Raw genomic sequence first — 17,818 nt, forward strand, 5'->3', positions numbered from 1 at the left:
TAGCAGTGGAAAGGGGACAAATTTTGAGGCAAACTTCAATAATTAGATTCTAAAACGTGGAAAACGATAAATTTATAAATTTTTCATATATAGAATGCAATTATTGGGGAGTTGTCTTATATTTATGGCCATCTTGCCATTGAATAAATATGGTATTTTATAGATGAAAATGAAGGCATATTTTCTGATTTACCTTATTTAGAGTGTAGTTCAGAATTAAAATAAACCCAAAAAGTTGAAAGTTGTAGTTGGCCAAAAGTGTAGGATACTCATCTAATTAAAATGTAGAATTAAAGGTTTTCGTTTTTTGTTTTTAAAATGTTATATTCAAATAACAATAGTTATATACATGGTATAGTCATGAAGGTTAACACAAGCAATTTCCATGGTATCACTCATGCACGCTTGCATGATGTCTGTTTGAAGATTTGGGTTACTTTTAGTTTACAAAATACAAATAAATTACTAACACTAAACATGCATGCTATGGAGCTGTTACTGTGCTGTGTATCAAATTTGTAGTGGTTGTAACGAGATGCTCTTGCATCCTTTTATTTGAAATGCATATGTTCTTTTATAGATGCAGCTAAATTTGCTTCTTGAAAAGCTTCGCAGTACTGTAAGTATAAATATATATAATTGTCCACTAAATATTTTCACTTATGAAAGTATTAAATTTTAATTAAATATAACAAAGTTTGGCTTAAATATCTTGCTATACTTCTCATTTTTATTCAGTTTTTATTTTTATTCAATATATTTTTGCAATTAGATTTCATTTTTGAGGTGTTACGTTAAACAAGTAATGAGTAGCAGCAGATTCACTAGCCACTAAGAGTGTTCATGAGTAACAGTTGATCCATTCCCAAACATCATGAACTGGGAACTAGTTCACAGCTGTCAGGGTAAGAAGTGTACACATATACAGTGTCCTGGCATTCCATGTATTCAGTCACTTTCTAGGCATTGTGTGCTTCATCACCAGGAGGTGGAAGTGAGCACCCAGCCCTTCATACCTCACAGTGTGCATGGCAGAGAGGAGTACTTGTACCCTGCTCTGCATCCATCACCGGGTGGGTGACATGGCTGGGAATGTTTTCACTTTCATGCTTTACCCGGTCTTTTAAACCTGAGTTTCCTTAAGTGCAGTGGTTTGCGCTTGATCAAAATGCGGTGGGCTTGCCTGACTCAAGGTTCTTCAGATGCAGGGTGGTGGGGGGAATACCTGGACCTACATTTTTGGGTTCCCAGAGGCAGTTGCATGCATGACTGGCCTCAATTGAGTTGGGAGCAAGAACTCAGCTTGCTTAACCAGCAGTGTAGAGGACCTCACTGATAAAGTGCCAACAAAAGGGAAGAAAGGGGGGAATAGAGTCCTAGTCATGCATCAGAGTGGCCAGTTACAGCAGGCTCTGGGGGTTCAGCCCTGATGTCTAATACCCCAGGTGTCCAATCACTTGCTGTGGTATCCAGCCTCCCTACCCTCTTGCCCCTTGCCTGTCATTCCTTTGGTGATGATGATATACTTGGGAGGCTACCGCTAGAGACAGACCTGGCTCACCCAGTGCCTTCCTTCTCGACTCTATGTTGGGACTTCTCCACCCCAAATTCTATCCTAGGGCTTCTCTGCCTGAACTCAGCTTCTCTCGGCTGTGGCCTCACTGACGCTCTGTCTTGTGCTTAGCCCTGATATTACTGGCCTTGGGTGAGACCTGACCCTCGCTGTGCCTTTAAGGGCTTTTGTCATGACCTCCAGCCACCCCCGTAGCCACCCCTATGCCTGGGAGTTAGTACTCCATATGCGTTCACTATGCTAGGCCCTTCTTCCACTCATTCTGTCCTCTGGCCCCTAGCAGGACTGCTTTAGTGTGCTCTAGCTCAGTAAAGCTGAAGGCTCCAGACTCCTGGGTTTCTACCTGCTCACTTCCCTGGGCCCTGGCTCATCAGAGCTCTATAGGTTGAGTGCCCCTCCGGCACTCCCCTTCCTTCCCCCCCATGGCCTCCAAACTACCCCCATAGCCACACCTAGGACTCGGGTAAGAATAAACATGAAACATAAATTACTCAGTTACAGCTTAGACACAAACCCTGCCTTGAGTCTTAACTGCTGCAGTATGGCCCCTACAGCTCCTACACTAAGGAGCTGTTGCATTCCCCTACCTCTAATGTAACTTCTTTTTCTGGCAGCTAGCTTTATCTAGAGCTCCTCACCATACAGCCTGCAGTCCTAGACTGCCTGCCCCAGCCCAGGACTTCACCCAAGTCGTACCCCTTTCGGGTCACCTGCCAATAGCCTGTGAAAATGGCCCTGGGACTTCTATTCAGCCTGATTGTCTTGGTGGTCCCTCTGCTGTGCAGTCTTAGGGCTTCAGGGTTTTGGTTTTTGTTGCTGGCTAATCCAGAGTCTTGCTGCTGTGTGTTTCAAAAGTCATATCCCCACAAGGACCTGCTCTCCTTTCCTGTTTCCCCTCCCTCTGGGGGGTAACAGGTTTGGGGCTCCATGTTGCAAGGAGGAGGAGCAATGCAGTGTAGGATGTCTGGAGGATTGACTAGACATTCATGGGGTGTCATGGAATGGAACATCTAACATTGAAACGGTCCATAGTGACCTGGTTTAGAAAGTGTTTTATTTTTCAGGTACACTTTTGAACTGTTTTAGACAGCTTTAAACTGTCTGCCTGCTTCAGAGTTGAACTGCATTTAAACCTATCCAAATGTTACATGTATACAGGCCCTAAAATAAATGAAAAAATTGCTTTATATTATTCCATGGAAATGCCACAAACTATATAAACACTGATATAGTATCAACTCTTCAATTTTTTGGGGGTCACTTTTTTTTTCCTCTAGCCTCTTGTTAATAATGGGTGATTCCTTAGGAGCTGTTTAAAAATTTAAATTCTGATTGAATGTTTTTTGTTATAAAGAAAAAAGATACTTGCCACTACTTTACTTTTCTGTTATATTATATTGCCCTGGCCTGATCATACTCTGATATTTATAAATGAACTTGAATTCCCAGAATTTTGAACAAATGTTTGTGTTAATTTCTATGTTAATTTTTTATTTTAAGAGAGAATTTTTCTAGGTCAACTTCACTACACATCTATATTCTCAAATGTGAAAAATTTAGAAAGAATGGAATGAGGCTTTTGTTTCCATTTTTTGGCCAGTAATATAATGTATTGATATTAGTAGCTGGAAAAAAAAAAAGAACCTCATGCCACCACCTGCAGACCTCTGACCCAACACTGAAATTAGTTTACCTTCACTACTGCATTCATCTTCCTTTTTTATTTTCTGCTGTGATTTTTCTGTTCTTCATCTTTATCCTTTAGAACTCTATCAGGTGGCACCCTCCCCGCCCCATTTCTATAGTTTCCCAGCACTACAGTTGAATGGAGATGTGCACTGAAAAAAAATATTACTCCTTTTAATTTTAGCTCTGAGTTTAGTTGAACATATTGTGTAGTTATTATAAATTCTTTTTAGACTTTTTCTATGCATACCATCAGAGGTTATAATTAACAGCATACCTCTGACCAGGGCTGGTTACAACTTTCATGTACCTAGCATCATTTTTAGAAATGGTAGAATGGTATTAAAAACTCATCAAAAAGATTCTTCAGCTAAACTGTCAGTATTGAAAGAGAGTTGTCATGACTGAAGATGAACACAAGCCACTGTTTAACAGCCCTTTTACTACCTTCCTTCTTCATGGCTTTTGCCACTGCACTACTGTTTGCTTGTTTTTTTTAAATTTCAGTTGTACCAACTCCATAGTTCATTCCTCAGTCTTTTGGTTCAGCCAATGAGTTGCAAATAATTGGGCTGAAAAGGCTGTTTGAGTTTTTGAATGAAGGATATCTTTGTTTCTTTCTTTTTCCCCTTCTTCCCATTCTATATCTGGATAATGGAGACTCAAACAAGGACTCCATTAATGCTTACTGTATTTCTAAGAAATGTGTATGTGCAGGATATATCTATCTTGAATAGATATATAGCTATCAAGTAATAGCCTATTAGGACCCCCCACACACACCAGAAAAAAAGAGCATCACAGTTGACTGTATACACAGAAGTAGTTTGAATATAAGATAAGTTAATAAGGTTTTCAATTCCGTACTTCAAATCCCTCTCTTATGTCTGTTTTATCCTGCAAAATTTAGTTTCTTCTCTTTCACCAGCATTTTTTTGCATCTTTCTTCACAGAGGGCTTGGAAATCAGGGATTCTAAATATGAAACAGAACCCCAACTTATGGCGCAGACATTTTCATTCTGGCCAATAAATTTAGCTTTCCCTGCAGAAAGGTTGCTCATTAGTACTGCTGGGAGAACTTTGCTGAGGAAGTAAATCAGACAGCTAGTGGGCACCTCGGGTACTTTTTACACATGATCCTATGTATTCTGATTAGAACACATTGGAGCAGACACAATAAGTTGAGTCTGCTGGAGTGGTCTAATCGGAGAACTCCAGAATGCTGCAATGCCTCATATATTCAGCATCCCATATTTCAAAATGGCGGCAGGGGTGCTTTAACTAAAATTTGTCAAATGAGCTTTAGTTAAAGTGCCCTACCACCATTTTGAAATGCAGGCTGCTGAATACACAAGACACGGGCATTTTAATTAGAGCAGTTTGTGAGAGCTCCTGAGATTTAGCAGTGTAGTATGGGGAACCACAGTGCTATAATATGGTTTCTTTCTAAAGGTTAACTCTTAACTCAGGGGCAGGCAAAGTCCAGCCCGTGAACTCGATCTAGCCGGCAATGGACTCCATTTCTCAGCAGCGCCTGCCCGCATGGCTAGGGATGGTCTCCATGGAGACCCCAGTGGTGCTGTGATAGTGCAAGGCTGGGGTTGCCATGGAGACCAGCCCCAGCTGTGCTGACAGAGCATGTGCAGGGCAGGGCAGGCGGCTGCTCCGGAGTCTCTTCGGTCTTGTGGCAGGGGCAGCTTGAGCTGGGGCTTGGTAGAGTTGTGATCTGCAGCCTACATGCTCCAAGCAGGGGCAGGCAGGGAGTGGATTGTGGCTCTGTCCTGGCCCAGACCACATTACCCCCACCCCAGGATACCTGCAGCTCCGGAGCAGCCCCCTGCCATGTACCCTGCCAGTATGGCAGGGGCCTGTCTCCATGGTAACTCCAGCCTTGGGCTCATCACAGTTCAGCTGCAGCTGGGGTCTCCATGGAGACTGGCCCCAGCCATGTGGGCAGGGGCTGCTGGGAAATGGAGTCCAGCTGCCAGCCAGATCCCCCACTTTGCCCACCCCTGCTCCAACTATTAAAACCCCCAAGCTTATGTAGATTGACCTGAAATGTGTGTAGTAGGAGTCCAAAGAAGGATTTCCATTCCAAATTTTGACACCTTTTGAATAAGTGGCTTCCAAAATTCAGCCCCTACTTGTTTCCCTACAACCTTTTTTGAAGATGGCAGATTCTATCAACAGCTGGGGAATAAGCCACCACTCTGATTTTGCCCAAACTTGCTTGATATTTCCCCCAGCTGTTGTGTGACTTCCCTCTAGAGAAGCAACTTGTATAATGAATAGGGTTTTTGAGCTGTTTAGTAGAAAGACACTGGTGCATTTGGGGTGGTGCCAAGGTACAAGTCAGTGGTCAGCAATTTTTTTCAAATGGCAAGCCAAAAAGACACAGCTTGTATCTGAGGTGGGCCAGCACTAGGTAGGACCTGGTCACTGCAGCTGCCAGTGCATCTTTCTCCTGGTCCAGTTGCAGTGAAGGGAGCCCCTGTTTCTGCAGAACAAATCCAGTGGCTCCATGAACTTCAGGTAGTTAGCCTCTAATGTAAATGATTAGAGAGGAGAATGATGACTGCAGAAGCCAAGAAAGGGCATAGAAAGATGCTGTTATGAGAGAAGGATAGCTGTGGAAAAGGGTGTTGAAGCTGTAATCCAGAGGGAATTGGGGACTTGGAGGAAAGGGCAAACAAATTGACTAGTTCAGTTGGCAGTGGGTTGTGGCGGTGTAAACCCATCATGGTGTTGTTACTGTGAGGAGCGCCAGCAGACTGAGGTTGAAGGGTCCTACTCTCACCCTCCCCCTGGAGCACCTTTTGAGGTCTGACTTTAATGGAGCATTTGAGGCATTCAGAGACCTCCCCAGTGATCTGTTAGGGAAAGATAAATCTCTTCTGTCCAGAAGTGTGCTTCCACATCTGTAGTTCAGTAAAAAGAGCAAGACATTTTAATTTTTTCTAGGTAATTGATTGCAGTAGTGTAGGTAATGGGTGCAATGGAAACCACAGTACAATGCAAGACTAATTAGATTGTTAGTGGTGGTAAGAGAACTAAATGAATGAAAAAAAGCTGAGATTTCAGTTAACAGTTTGAGCTTTAAGATCAGTTATATCAAGCTTGACTGAAAGTACAAAATAGATATTTAAAAAAATGTAAAAAAATTATTTTTTTTCTTTTTTGAAATCTTATTATTTTTCTTATTTGTTCTGTGACTTCAGTGATGCATTGTTATTTCAGGAAGTTAAACAAGATATATATTCTGTTAACTTGCTGCATTTATAATAGGGTTCTAGCTTTATTCGCTGCATCAAGCCTAATTTAAAGATGACAAGTCACCATTTTGAAGGAGGTCAGATTCTCTCTCAGCTTCAGTGTTCAGGTAATGTATGCCCATTTCTGGTTCATTTATTATGTTGTGTATTTCAGGTATATGTAGATCTGGAACAACAGAAACAGTATTATTCCTTAATTAAAGAAAGATTGTACTTGTATTGCTATCAAGATGCAATTAAAGTGTGACTTAAAGTGTATTAGTTAATTCTGTAGTTCATTATTAGTAACATGATAAGTCAAAGAAAGACTATAATATGTTGCAGATTTTTTTTCACTGTCAAGTAAAAAGCTGACTTAGCCTTTTCCATTATGCATTTGATTTTTGTTTAGGACCTGCAGACTTCTTTATCAGCAGGAACTTTACAGTAGCTTTCTTAATAGAATCTGGTATTCTTCCTTGTTTCTACTCCTTTTCCCACTTCTCTCCTAAAATAAGAAACATCGGCTGACCTAATGTCACACCTCTGAATTTCACTACTGGTCTTGTCTAGCTAGGAGGGGCATTCTAATGAGGTATGTGCTGGAGTGCAAGGCATCTGACCTATTTACTCAATCTAGGAAGGATTTGCTGCTGATCTTTTACAAGGCAAAATTTTATTCTTCAGCAACGTTTGGCAAAACATCAAACAAAACTTTTCTTCTGCCAGTCCTGGGCTACTGTTCCCAAAAGCTTCTTCCCTTCAATTCCCTGGCCTTTTTAGATTCTGCAAAAAAAATTTGGTGTTTTACTGCAGCTTCTCTACAGTTTGTCTCTCAGCCTTTTATAACAGAATCAGACGCAACTGCATAGGCAGATTTGATAACCCATCAGGATGGGCCCCAAGCCTCCTAGGGGTGGGGTGTTTTAATTAGAATGGTTCCTGAAGAGTCACTCTAATTAAAACATCTCACTGTTTTTAAACCCTGTGGGTTTAAAAATGGCCATGGAAGTGCTTTTATCTAAACCTCATTTGATGAGGTTTAGATAAAGTGTCCCTGTGGCTATTTTTAAATGCACAGGGGCTTATACACATGATGATGATGATGATGGTGAGGCCACACTGGAGCATTCTAATTACACCAATCTGTGTTCTAATTAGCATGCAAACTAACACATGTATAGACATCCTTAGATTCTGAAGGAGGCAGGGCAGCACATATGCATTTTCCTGGTGGTCTGGGATGCCTTTGTACCGTGCTTCCCAACCTTTTCCTCATCATTACCCTATTTAAATTGGAAATTTTTTGCAACCCCAAAATGATTCAGGTTATATCAATACCCCTCCCCCTGTGGGTGGCAGGGCTGGAATGGAGCCTGTGGAGGGGAGGGAAAGGTTGCAGGCTGCCCACTGAGGGCTTGGGTCTCCCCACCCCGCTGCCCTCCCCCCGGGGCCTCTGCAGTCCAGTGGGCAGCAGAATGGGGCCAGGAAGCTCTGGTGCTGCTGGGAGCCCCACACTAGCTGTACTGCCATGGTGAGGTGTACCCCCTGCTCACCCAGGAGCAGCAGTGCAGGTGGCACAGTGTTGTGCCCCCTGCTGCTTCCAGATGGGCAGGGGGGGCCTTGCCATGGCAGCAGCACCACGTCCCTCTGGCCCCTCTGCCTTCCTATGCTGGGTTCCAACCACTGGGCCACAGAGGCCTCAAGGGAAGGGCAGGAGGGTGGGGAGCCCCAAGCCTGCAGCAGACAGCCTGCGTCCACCCTCTACCCATGCACAAATCTGGGGGGCACATGCTCTTCCCATGCTTTCTGTCCTGGGAGTGCGCACTTAGGTGGGGAACTAGCCTCCCGGATGAGCTGCCCATGGCTCATTCCTGCCCCCCCAAGTCAGGTCCCACATTCCTGCCCCAGCTCTGGGAAGCACCTCCAGCGCTAGCCCTGCCCCACTCCATCCCTCACTGTGGGGGCTTCAATCTGTCCTCCCTGCATAGACGTACCTGGAGGGAGCTGCTCTCCCTGCTGTCTGGCTGCCACGTGTGTGTGCCCCCTGCCTGATTGCCCTCCTCCACCCTCCCTCCACCTCATGCAGCCCCTTGCTGTTTGCTGCTTCTTTCTGTGACTTTCAGCATAAGTGGTTAACACTGTTGAGTGCTTTTGTGACCCCGTTTTTTATTTTAGCGACCCTGAGATTGGGAACGCTGCCTTAGTGCCTCTAGAAACTTAGTGAGCAGCTCAAGAAGAGCTGACATAGCAGTGTCCTGTTAGCTGCATCTGCAGAGAAGCAGGATCTCAAGCCAGAACAGAACAATTTATTTGTAAATTCAAGTGTTTACAGATTATTCAAGTGTTAGAAACTCAACTGTGCATCCAAGCGAAGGATATCTGAATTAATTAGGGTGTCCACCACTTGAAACAGTTCTGTTATCTTCTACTCTGCACATGCTTTGGTTAAGGTAAGCACGTGTATTTCACCATTCTTATGACCAGATGTTTTCAAAATTCGTCTTGCTACTATTGGTCTGATGTGTAATCAGGCTTTGCTATTGGCATTTCAGTACATTTATATCACTTCTACCATTTACATAACCTGGAAACACCAGTGACCCCCTATGTTTATAGATTACTGGATGTGTTGTAAGGTACTTGAAGTTCATTTCATACTTATACTACATTATCAATTTCACTTTCTTTTGGCTCTCCTAGTATCTTCTCGAAGAGTTATGTTTCTCAAAAGCTGCATTTAGTATGAGGGCATCCCATCAAAATAAGCAAGATACCACCCTTCTGCAAAATGAAGAAAACCAACAAGGGGGAATAGTTTCTCTTCGGGATCAAATCACAGCCTTAATACTAAATTTTGTGGGTGTTTGTGTCAACCTGAGTTGCACTGTTTTCCAGTCATGATGATGTGTATTCAGTTGTGAAGAGAATTTTCATCTATGTGGACACTTATGTCACCAACCACCATATGCTTCAGTGACTATAGCAAGGTTGGGCAAAATGCGGCCTGCAGACCAGATGCAGCCTGCCAGGCCACTGTATCTGGCCTGTGGGGCCCCTAAAAATTTTAGAAAATTAATATTTATATGCCCCTGGCTACTTGTCATGGCTACGTGGCCCTCAATGGCTTGCCAAGGCTCAGTAAGTGGCCTTCTGCATGAAATAATTGCCCACTCCTGGCCTATAGCACCACTGTAGCAAGGAAGCCGCTCTTTCAACTGAGATCTTGGCAGTGGAGCAGGACTGCTGCTATTCTAAAATGAAGCCCATCTGAATCTGGCCCCAATACTTAAATGAACATAAGCAATGAGCTCTTGCTTTTGAATGATACTGCATTTTCATAATTCTGAAAAAAAAGAGAAAGTCCTTTCATAATTCATGGTATTATTCTAAAGATAGATTTATCCAGACTGTTCCTTGCAAGACTGTGAATAGTGATATGAATGGATTAGTGGGTTGCTAGAATGTGCTTTTAGTAAAGCATATTGCCACATTGTGAGTCAGTATTAGATCACATTATAGGGATTTTTTTCACTTCTCAATATTTGTCTTTTTCCTTTTTGTAGTTTCAATTGATTGTGCTTAGTTTCTCTTTTTCGAATGCTACAGACATTTCCAGGTTTGGCATCTGGTGTCTTGGCAAGCCCGCTTATACTTTGTCCTGTCAAGTCATGTTTATGTTTAATTTAGCTAATCACAAATGCTTAACAACTTTGCTTTAATTAGGATTCCATTAACACCATTATCAGCAGGTTTTTGTAGGTTAAGAGCACTTGGCAGTGTTGGGGAGACAGAGAGAGTGAATAGATGAAGCTTTTTATTTTCTGCCAGAGTACATTTTTATAAGCATGTTATGCTTTAGTATTTTTTGTACACTTATTTTAGCTAATCAAATAGAAAAACAGCAAATACTTCCAAGAAAATGAATGAAGTTTAAATTGGAGAGGAGAGGTTTCCTATGTAACTTTTTTTTTTCTTGGGGTGGGGGGAAAGGGGGCAACTTAATGGTACTCAATCAAAAGGTGAAAAAAATACAGCAGACATCACCAGAACAATATTTAAACAGGAGAAGTGACAAATAGATCAATCACCAGTAATGGTAAGTAGTCGAACAAAGGGGAAACTTTAAAATGTGTACAATGTTTGTTGTTAGGATTTTAAAAAATGGCGGAATAGGATCAAATGTGTTTTATTGGTTGACATAGCTCCAGCCATTTACTGATTTGGATAGCATTAAGTTACACTTCAGGCTTTTGTTTCCACATTAGGATTTATTGATCCCTTTAATATTTTCATTCCACTATACTGCTTTGGCTATAGCAGGGTTATACAAATTGCCTCTTACCAGATGAGGCACAACCCCAATACTGTGAGTAAACCCCAATATTCTGAAACTGAGGCTAATAGCAGTTAATCTGTGCCAGTTCCACACACCTGGAGGTGGTGTGAGGCCACTAATGTCATTGACATCACACCTATCAATGTCATTTTATTATTATTATTATTATTATTCCCCCTTTTCCCCCTCCCCTTTCAAAAAAGATTAAGAACAAATAAGATACCTGCTAGGTATAGCTTATTTCTTCTCTTAGTAAGCCCACTGTATTGTGGTTAATTTATAAGATAAGATTTAACAGAGAAGCCAGAAAATAAGACCAGTGCCCTTGATTTCCAGGTATCTGGCAGTAAGGGGGACAAAATCATTGCAGACTTTGTCATTTCCCATGTAGCCATTTGACCAGGAAATGGTGGATTCTGGGGCCAGTCTATGATGAGCCCTTTGCTGAATTGAGACTGTAGGCCAAGCTTTTGAGCTCTTTCATAGGGTTTAACTCCTTATTATTTTCTTTATTAAAATAAATCCACTGGTGCATTTACTAATGTCAGCTTTTTCTCTGTGTGTGTTTGTGACTATAGGCATGGTGTCTGTTTTGGACTTGATGCAAGGTGGTTTCCCATCACGTGCTTCCTTTCATGAGTTATATAACATGTACAAGAAGTACATGCCTGCAAAACTAGCTCGACTGGACCCAAGGCTCTTCTGCAAGGTAGCAACACTCTGAATGCTAAATGACATGTTCATATTATTTTTTTTTCATTTTGGGCAGCAAATATTATCTTGGTTTATAATGCTGGGTCTTTTTAAGAGAGTGTTTTTATTGAATACGAGCCAAACTGATTTTTTTTCTTTTTTAATATTACAGGCACTATTTAAAGCTTTGGGTTTAAATGAAATTGATTACAAATTTGGATTAACCAAAGTGTTTTTTAGACCTGGCAAGGTAAGTATGTCAATTTGTTTGTAGCTTATGAACATATAATGTTTCACCTTGATGCTATTTCCTAATATTTTTTTGGCTGCAGGTCATTAATTTCAGACCAGTTTGAAATAATTTTAAGTATATTTAAAAATATATATACATTTACATTTATTTTTCATGCTTCATCTGGTTCCAGAAAATAATGTTTCTTAGTACAAAATTATTATGCTGACTATCATAAAAAGAAGACAAACTTCACAGTTTTGGCAGAGAAACAAAGTTTTTCATTAATATGTATCCATATCCAATACATCCTTCTTTATATAGATGGGAAAAGGAGAAAAAAATGTAGTAATTGTGTCCAGGGATAAGCTTTCATTACAATGGCAAGAACCATTGCTATTATTATGGAAAGCTGTAGCGTGCAAGTCTGAGATTTTCAAAATTGGCTACCTTAAACCTGGCTACTAAGCCAAGTTTTCAGGAAATGAATTGTGACTTCTGGCCTCTTTTTGGGGTTCTTAATGTAATTTAAAATGTACTTTCAAAGATGTATAACTGAGAGACAGCTCAGTAAGTGGGGCACCCAAAATGGGTAATAAGCCTCTATTCAGGCTAAGTGGCTGAATTTTCAAATGTCACAAGCATTTAAATGCTTTAAAAATACTGTAGCCAATTCTCGAATTATTTGCTGAATTAGTTGGAAGATGTACGCAGTGCGTTGCCATGGTTTCAAGGTTTGGTTTACTGTAGTGATCTTTTTATCTCCATTCTCAACATTCTGTTATGTTATGTCCACTGTCTGTATTCTCATTTTGTTGTATTTAGTTTGCAGAATTTGATCAGATAATGAAGTCTGATCCTGATCATTTAGCAGAGCTGGTTAAACGAGTCAATTATTGGCTTATCTGCAGTCGCTGGAAAAAAGTTCAGTGGTGTTCTCTCTCAGTGATTAAATGTATGTATCCTAATATTAAATGTATTAACATTTATTCATTGTATGTATTCTATTATTGTTTTAATAAACCCAAATATTTGATAACACTATAGAATAGCAGCTAGCTCCATTAGTTCATAATTTGAATAATAGTAACTAAGGTCCACATCTGTATTTGCTTTGCTTAGTATGTGAATAAGTTTTTGAAGTCAACAGGACTTCTCATGTTTCATGGTAAGTGTATGTGTAAATTCTTAAAGAACTATACCCTAAATGAGCATCATAATTGAATCCATTCCACTGTATTTAGGATTTAAAAATGTGCACAACTAAGTAATGGCCTAAGAGGGTGTTACAGAGAGTTTTTATATGAAAGTTGTATGTATTTCATAGTTTCATAGCTGGTAGGGTCAGAAGGAACCTGAGCAGAACATCAAGTCCAACCCCCTGCCATGGTGGGAAAAAATACTGGGGTCAGATGACCCCAGCAAGGTGTTCATCTAGCCTCCTCTTAAAGACCCCCAGGGTAAGAGCCAGCACGCCTTCGCTTGGAAGTTGGTTCCAAATCTTAGCCGCCCTGACAGTGAAGTAGCGCCTCCTGATGTCTAGTCTGAGTCTACCCTCTGCCAGCTTGTGACCGTTATTTCTAGTCACCCCGGTAATGCTCGGGGGAACAGGAACTCCCCTAATGCCTGGTGGTCCCTCCCCGACTAGCTTGTAAATGGCTACCAGATCCCCCCTCAGCCTTCTCTTGTGGAGGCTGAACAGGTTCAGGTCCCTCAGCCTCTCCTCATACCGCCTGCCCTGGTGCCCCCTGTTCATGCGAGTGGCCCTCCTCTGGACCCTCTCCATGTTCTCCACATCCCTCCTGAAGTGCGGCACTCAGAACTGGACGCAGTACTCCAGCTGCAGCCTGACCAATGTCACACTGAGGGGGAGGATCACCTCCTTGGACCAAGATGCATCTGTGGATGTATGACAAGGTGCGGTTGGCCTTCCTGACCACGTCCCCACACTGTTGGCCCATGTTCATTTTGGCATCAATGATTCCAAGATCCTTTTCAGTCTCTGTACTGACGAGAAGGGAGTTCCCCGGCCTTTAGGTATGCTGCTGGTTCTTCCTCCCCAGGGGCAGTACTTTGCACTTGTCAGTGTTGAGCCCCAGCCTGTTCTCATCTGCCCCCCCCCCCACTTCTGTAACCTGTCTAGGTCTGACTGCAGCCTATTCCTCCCTTCTAGCGTGCCTACATCCCCGGACATCTTAGTGTTATCTGCGAATTTGAACAGGGTGCTTTTTACCCCCTCATCCAAGTCACTGATGAAGATGTTGAACAGTGCAGGTCTGAGGACCGAGCCCTGCGGGACCCCACTGCCCACATCCCTCCAGGTCAAAAATTACTCATCTGCCACTCTCTGGGTGCAGCCCTCCAGCCAGTTAGTGACCCATTTGACTGTGTAGGTGTCGACGCCACATTCCCGTAGTTTTTTAATGAGAATGGGGTTAGAGACAGTATCAAAGGCCTTCCTAAAGTCCAGAAAGACTACGTCTACTGCTACCCCTGCATCTAAGGATTTTGTGACCTGGTCATAGAAAGCCACCAGGTTGGTCTGACACGACCTGCCTCTAATGAACCTCTGTTGGTTGCCCCTAAGCATAACCTCCCCCTTTAGCCCCTCGTGGACATGTGCCAGGATAATTCTCTCAAAAACTTACACAGGATCGAGGTAAGACTAACTGGCCTATAATTTGCTGGGTCCTCCTTCCTCCCTTTTTTGGAAATGGGAACCACACTGGCCCTTTTCCAGTCCTTTGGCACCACACCAAAGCACCACAAGTGCTCATAAAGCTGTACCAGCAGTCCTGCAATGACCTCTACTAATTCCCTCAGCACTCCGGGGTGGAGATCGTCAGGACCAGCTGATTTAAATATGTCCAGTCTCTCCAGAAGTTCCCTGACTAGATCCTCACTGACCCTAGGCCTGGGTGCACCTCCCCTGGGGCCTGAGGGGGTACTGGTGGGGGGGCTGATCCAGTCCCTGCTCAGGAAAATGGAGGCAAAGAAATTGTTAAATAGGTTACTTTGTCGTCTGGTGTGACTACCAGATTTCCTAGCATGTCTTGCAGAGGCCCCACTTTACCCGTTATTTAACTTATGCACAGACATCCTGATGCTGAAGTAGCAGCTCATGTGAGCATAGGAAGTAGATTTATGAAAAGAGTTGATTGCTTAAATGCCTTTATGCATGTAAGCCAACATTTATGGGCTACTAACATTACTAAACCCCTGCCCAGCTGCTATCTAACTGTAGGAACCTGAAGTCCCTAGTTATCCCAGTGTCCTTCAGTGGGCATGGGGAAAAACACTTAAATCTTGATGCCTCTTAAAATGCTCGACACCCAGCTAGAGGTACACCATAGAGGTGCCATATCGGATCAGCACTGATAAAAGGAAAGTTAAACATTATCAACTATTGGCTTTTCTTGGCCTGTGTAGCTGATAATGTCACCAATAAATATAGTAAGCCCTCTGGCCAGGGCCCCTGGATGCTGCATGCATGTGCACAGTCACATGCATGCACATGGCCAGGAAAGCAGGTGGGCAGCATGGAGAGCAGTGACCAGCAGGTAAATCTGTGGAGGGAAGGGCTGTAGGAGGAGAGAAGGCACATGGGGGTGGAGATCAAGGCCCCCATGGTGAGGGAGGGAGTGGGGCAGGGACAGGAGCTGGGGCTGGAGGCGCTGCCCAACAAGGGCAGTGAATGAGACCCAGGGTGAGGGCAGGGAGCTGCGGGGGAGGGGGGGAGTGAAGATGGGGAGTGGCTCCCTGCTGCTGCATGCACCACAAAGGGGAGGCATGGGGGTGCTTGTGCCCCCCCAGACTTGTATATGGGGCAGATGCAGACTGCATGCTGTGGGCTCAAGGTTCTCCCTTCCACTACCTTTGCTTCAAGGGCTCTGCGTTGGCTGTGCAACCCCTGTTGGCCCAGCAGCAGTGAGGGCAATGAGTTGTGTGTCCTGCTGCTGGCCGGACAGGGAATGTGTGACTGCAGGGCCCTGAGGTAAAGGCAGCAAGGCAGAGAGCCCACATCTGCCCTCATCCTGCTCAGCTGCCCTTCAGTTAAAAGCATCCCCGCACTTAAAAATGGTGGCAGTGGCACTTCAACTAAAGCTCGTTTGGCAAGCTTTCATTCAAGTGTGCCTGCCATGATTTTTAAGACATTGATCCCCTGGACGAGCTTTCTGCAGCTCTTTCCTTCTCCCCGTCCCCGCCCCAGGTCCCATTCATGGCCTTGGCTGGGCAGCACCCCTAGCCCCTGCCCCACTTCTTCCTTCACCGGGGGGGGGGGCTCGATCTGCCTCCTGTTCCCCTTCCCTCCCTCATGCCCCTTCCCTTCCACAAACTTACCTGCACAGAGCTATGACTTGACTGGCTCTAATCCAGTAGGCATCCTTAGAGGAAGCCTACACCACACAAGGCTGTTGGGTCAAAACTCTTAAGGATTGTGTTTCGTGTCTGTTAGTGTAACAAGGCCATCAACAAGACCAATAGCACCTCGTGCATTAGCAGATGCATGACCAACAGATCGAGGGAAGTGATGTCCCTCCTCTATTTGGCATTGGTCAGGCTGCAGTTGGAGTACTGTGTCTAGTTCTGGGCACTGCACTCCAAGAGGAATCTGGAGAATCTGGAGAGGGTTCAGAGGAAGGCCACTCACATGATTAGTGGCCTCCATGAAAGACCCTGCGAGGGGAGGTTGAGGGATCTGGATCTCTTCAGCCTTCACAAAAGATGTCTGAGGGGAAACCTTGTAGCTGCCTATAAGTTTAACAAGGGAGGACAGCAGGGAATTGGAGATGTGCTATTTACTAGAGTGTCCCTAGGAGTAACTAGGAGTAATGGATGCAAACTAGTGGAGAGTAGATTCAGGTTAGACATTAAGAAGAAATTTTACAGTAAGGGTGGCCAGAATCTGGAATGGGCTCCCAAGAGAGGTGGTACTGTCACCTAACTTGGAGGTCTTGAAGGCTTGATAGTCACCTGGCTGGGGTCATCTGACCTCAGTCCACTTTCCTGCCAGGGGCAGGGGGTCGGACATGATGATTCTTTGTGGTGCCTTCCGACTCTACAATCTATAAATCTATGAATCCCAGTATCTGAGGGCACCTATACACATGCATCAAGGTTACTCAGATGCACTGTAATTAAGATTAATCGAGTCTGCTAGAGCCTAGTAATAACCATGCTGCAGCAGACTCCAGCATCACATGTATTGGTGTCCCTACACTGGAAAATGGTGGTGGGGGCACTTTAACTAAAGCTCTAATTAAAGCCCCTGCCTCCCCCCCTGGCCTCCTGGAGCATGTGTATAAATGCACCAAGAGATTAGAGTCCTATCCTAGCATTCAGATTTGAATTCCCTCCCTGCGTGATTTGGATCAATGACTTGAACCCAGCTTTCTCAGATCTCAGGAGAATTCCATTGCTAATTAGGTATCTATTAGACTGGACAGAGAGAGCTGGAAACTGAATCTTTAGCCCAGTGATTCAGGTACTCATCTGGGATAGCAGGGAATCAAGTTGAAAGTATCTTCTCCTGTGAATATTTATATATATCAAATGAAATGGATTTAGCAGAGGAGATGGAGAATTCCACCTCAGAATGTTATATTGGCTGGTTGTTAAACACTGGGGGGGGGGAAGCGGGAAACCTGAGGCTTGGTAGTCTGAATTGGAGTTTATAAGCTGGTTACCCTCCTCCCTGCCTCTGCCCTTTCCTCCCTCCCCCACAATGCTGAACCCAGGAACAGAGACATGAAATATAAGGCATAAACTGGAGCAAATTGCCCCATGGTAGTTGCACACACATGTGTGGCTGAAAACATGAAAAACAAGTAGGTTGTGCACTGAAAGGCTGGTGTTTGAAAGTCTGAGAATTTCCCTGCGTCAACCCAGGGACTTTTGGGACAGGTTTACATTCATTTTAAGGCCTGCATATGCTTAAATTATCAAAGGTTAACCCATTCATGAATCCTCGTTTGTCTGCTTCCACCCCTGTATCTGGGAGAATGGGCTGAGCTGGTATCCATGGGCTCTCCTATATCCATAG

At 43.7% G+C, this 17,818-nt stretch overlaps 1 protein-coding gene across 1 annotated transcript in view; it reads left to right on the forward strand.

Moving 5' to 3' along the window:
• The window catches only part of MYO6 (myosin VI), a 167,404-nt gene that overhangs the window by 113,844 nt on the left and 35,742 nt on the right, over positions 1-17,818 (forward strand). The window contains exons 19-23 of the mRNA XM_019538161.1: positions 581-619; positions 6,546-6,639; positions 11,429-11,559; positions 11,716-11,793; positions 12,601-12,730. Coding sequence (XP_019393706.1) covers positions 581-619; positions 6,546-6,639; positions 11,429-11,559; positions 11,716-11,793; positions 12,601-12,730 — 472 coding nt within the window. The remainder of the gene's footprint in view (positions 1-580; positions 620-6,545; positions 6,640-11,428; positions 11,560-11,715; positions 11,794-12,600; positions 12,731-17,818) is intronic.

Source organism: Crocodylus porosus, unplaced genomic scaffold (genome assembly GCF_001723895.1).
Source record: "Crocodylus porosus isolate Cpor-Errol unplaced genomic scaffold, CroPor_comp1, whole genome shotgun sequence".
Classification (NCBI taxonomy): Eukaryota; Metazoa; Chordata; order Crocodylia; family Crocodylidae; genus Crocodylus; species Crocodylus porosus.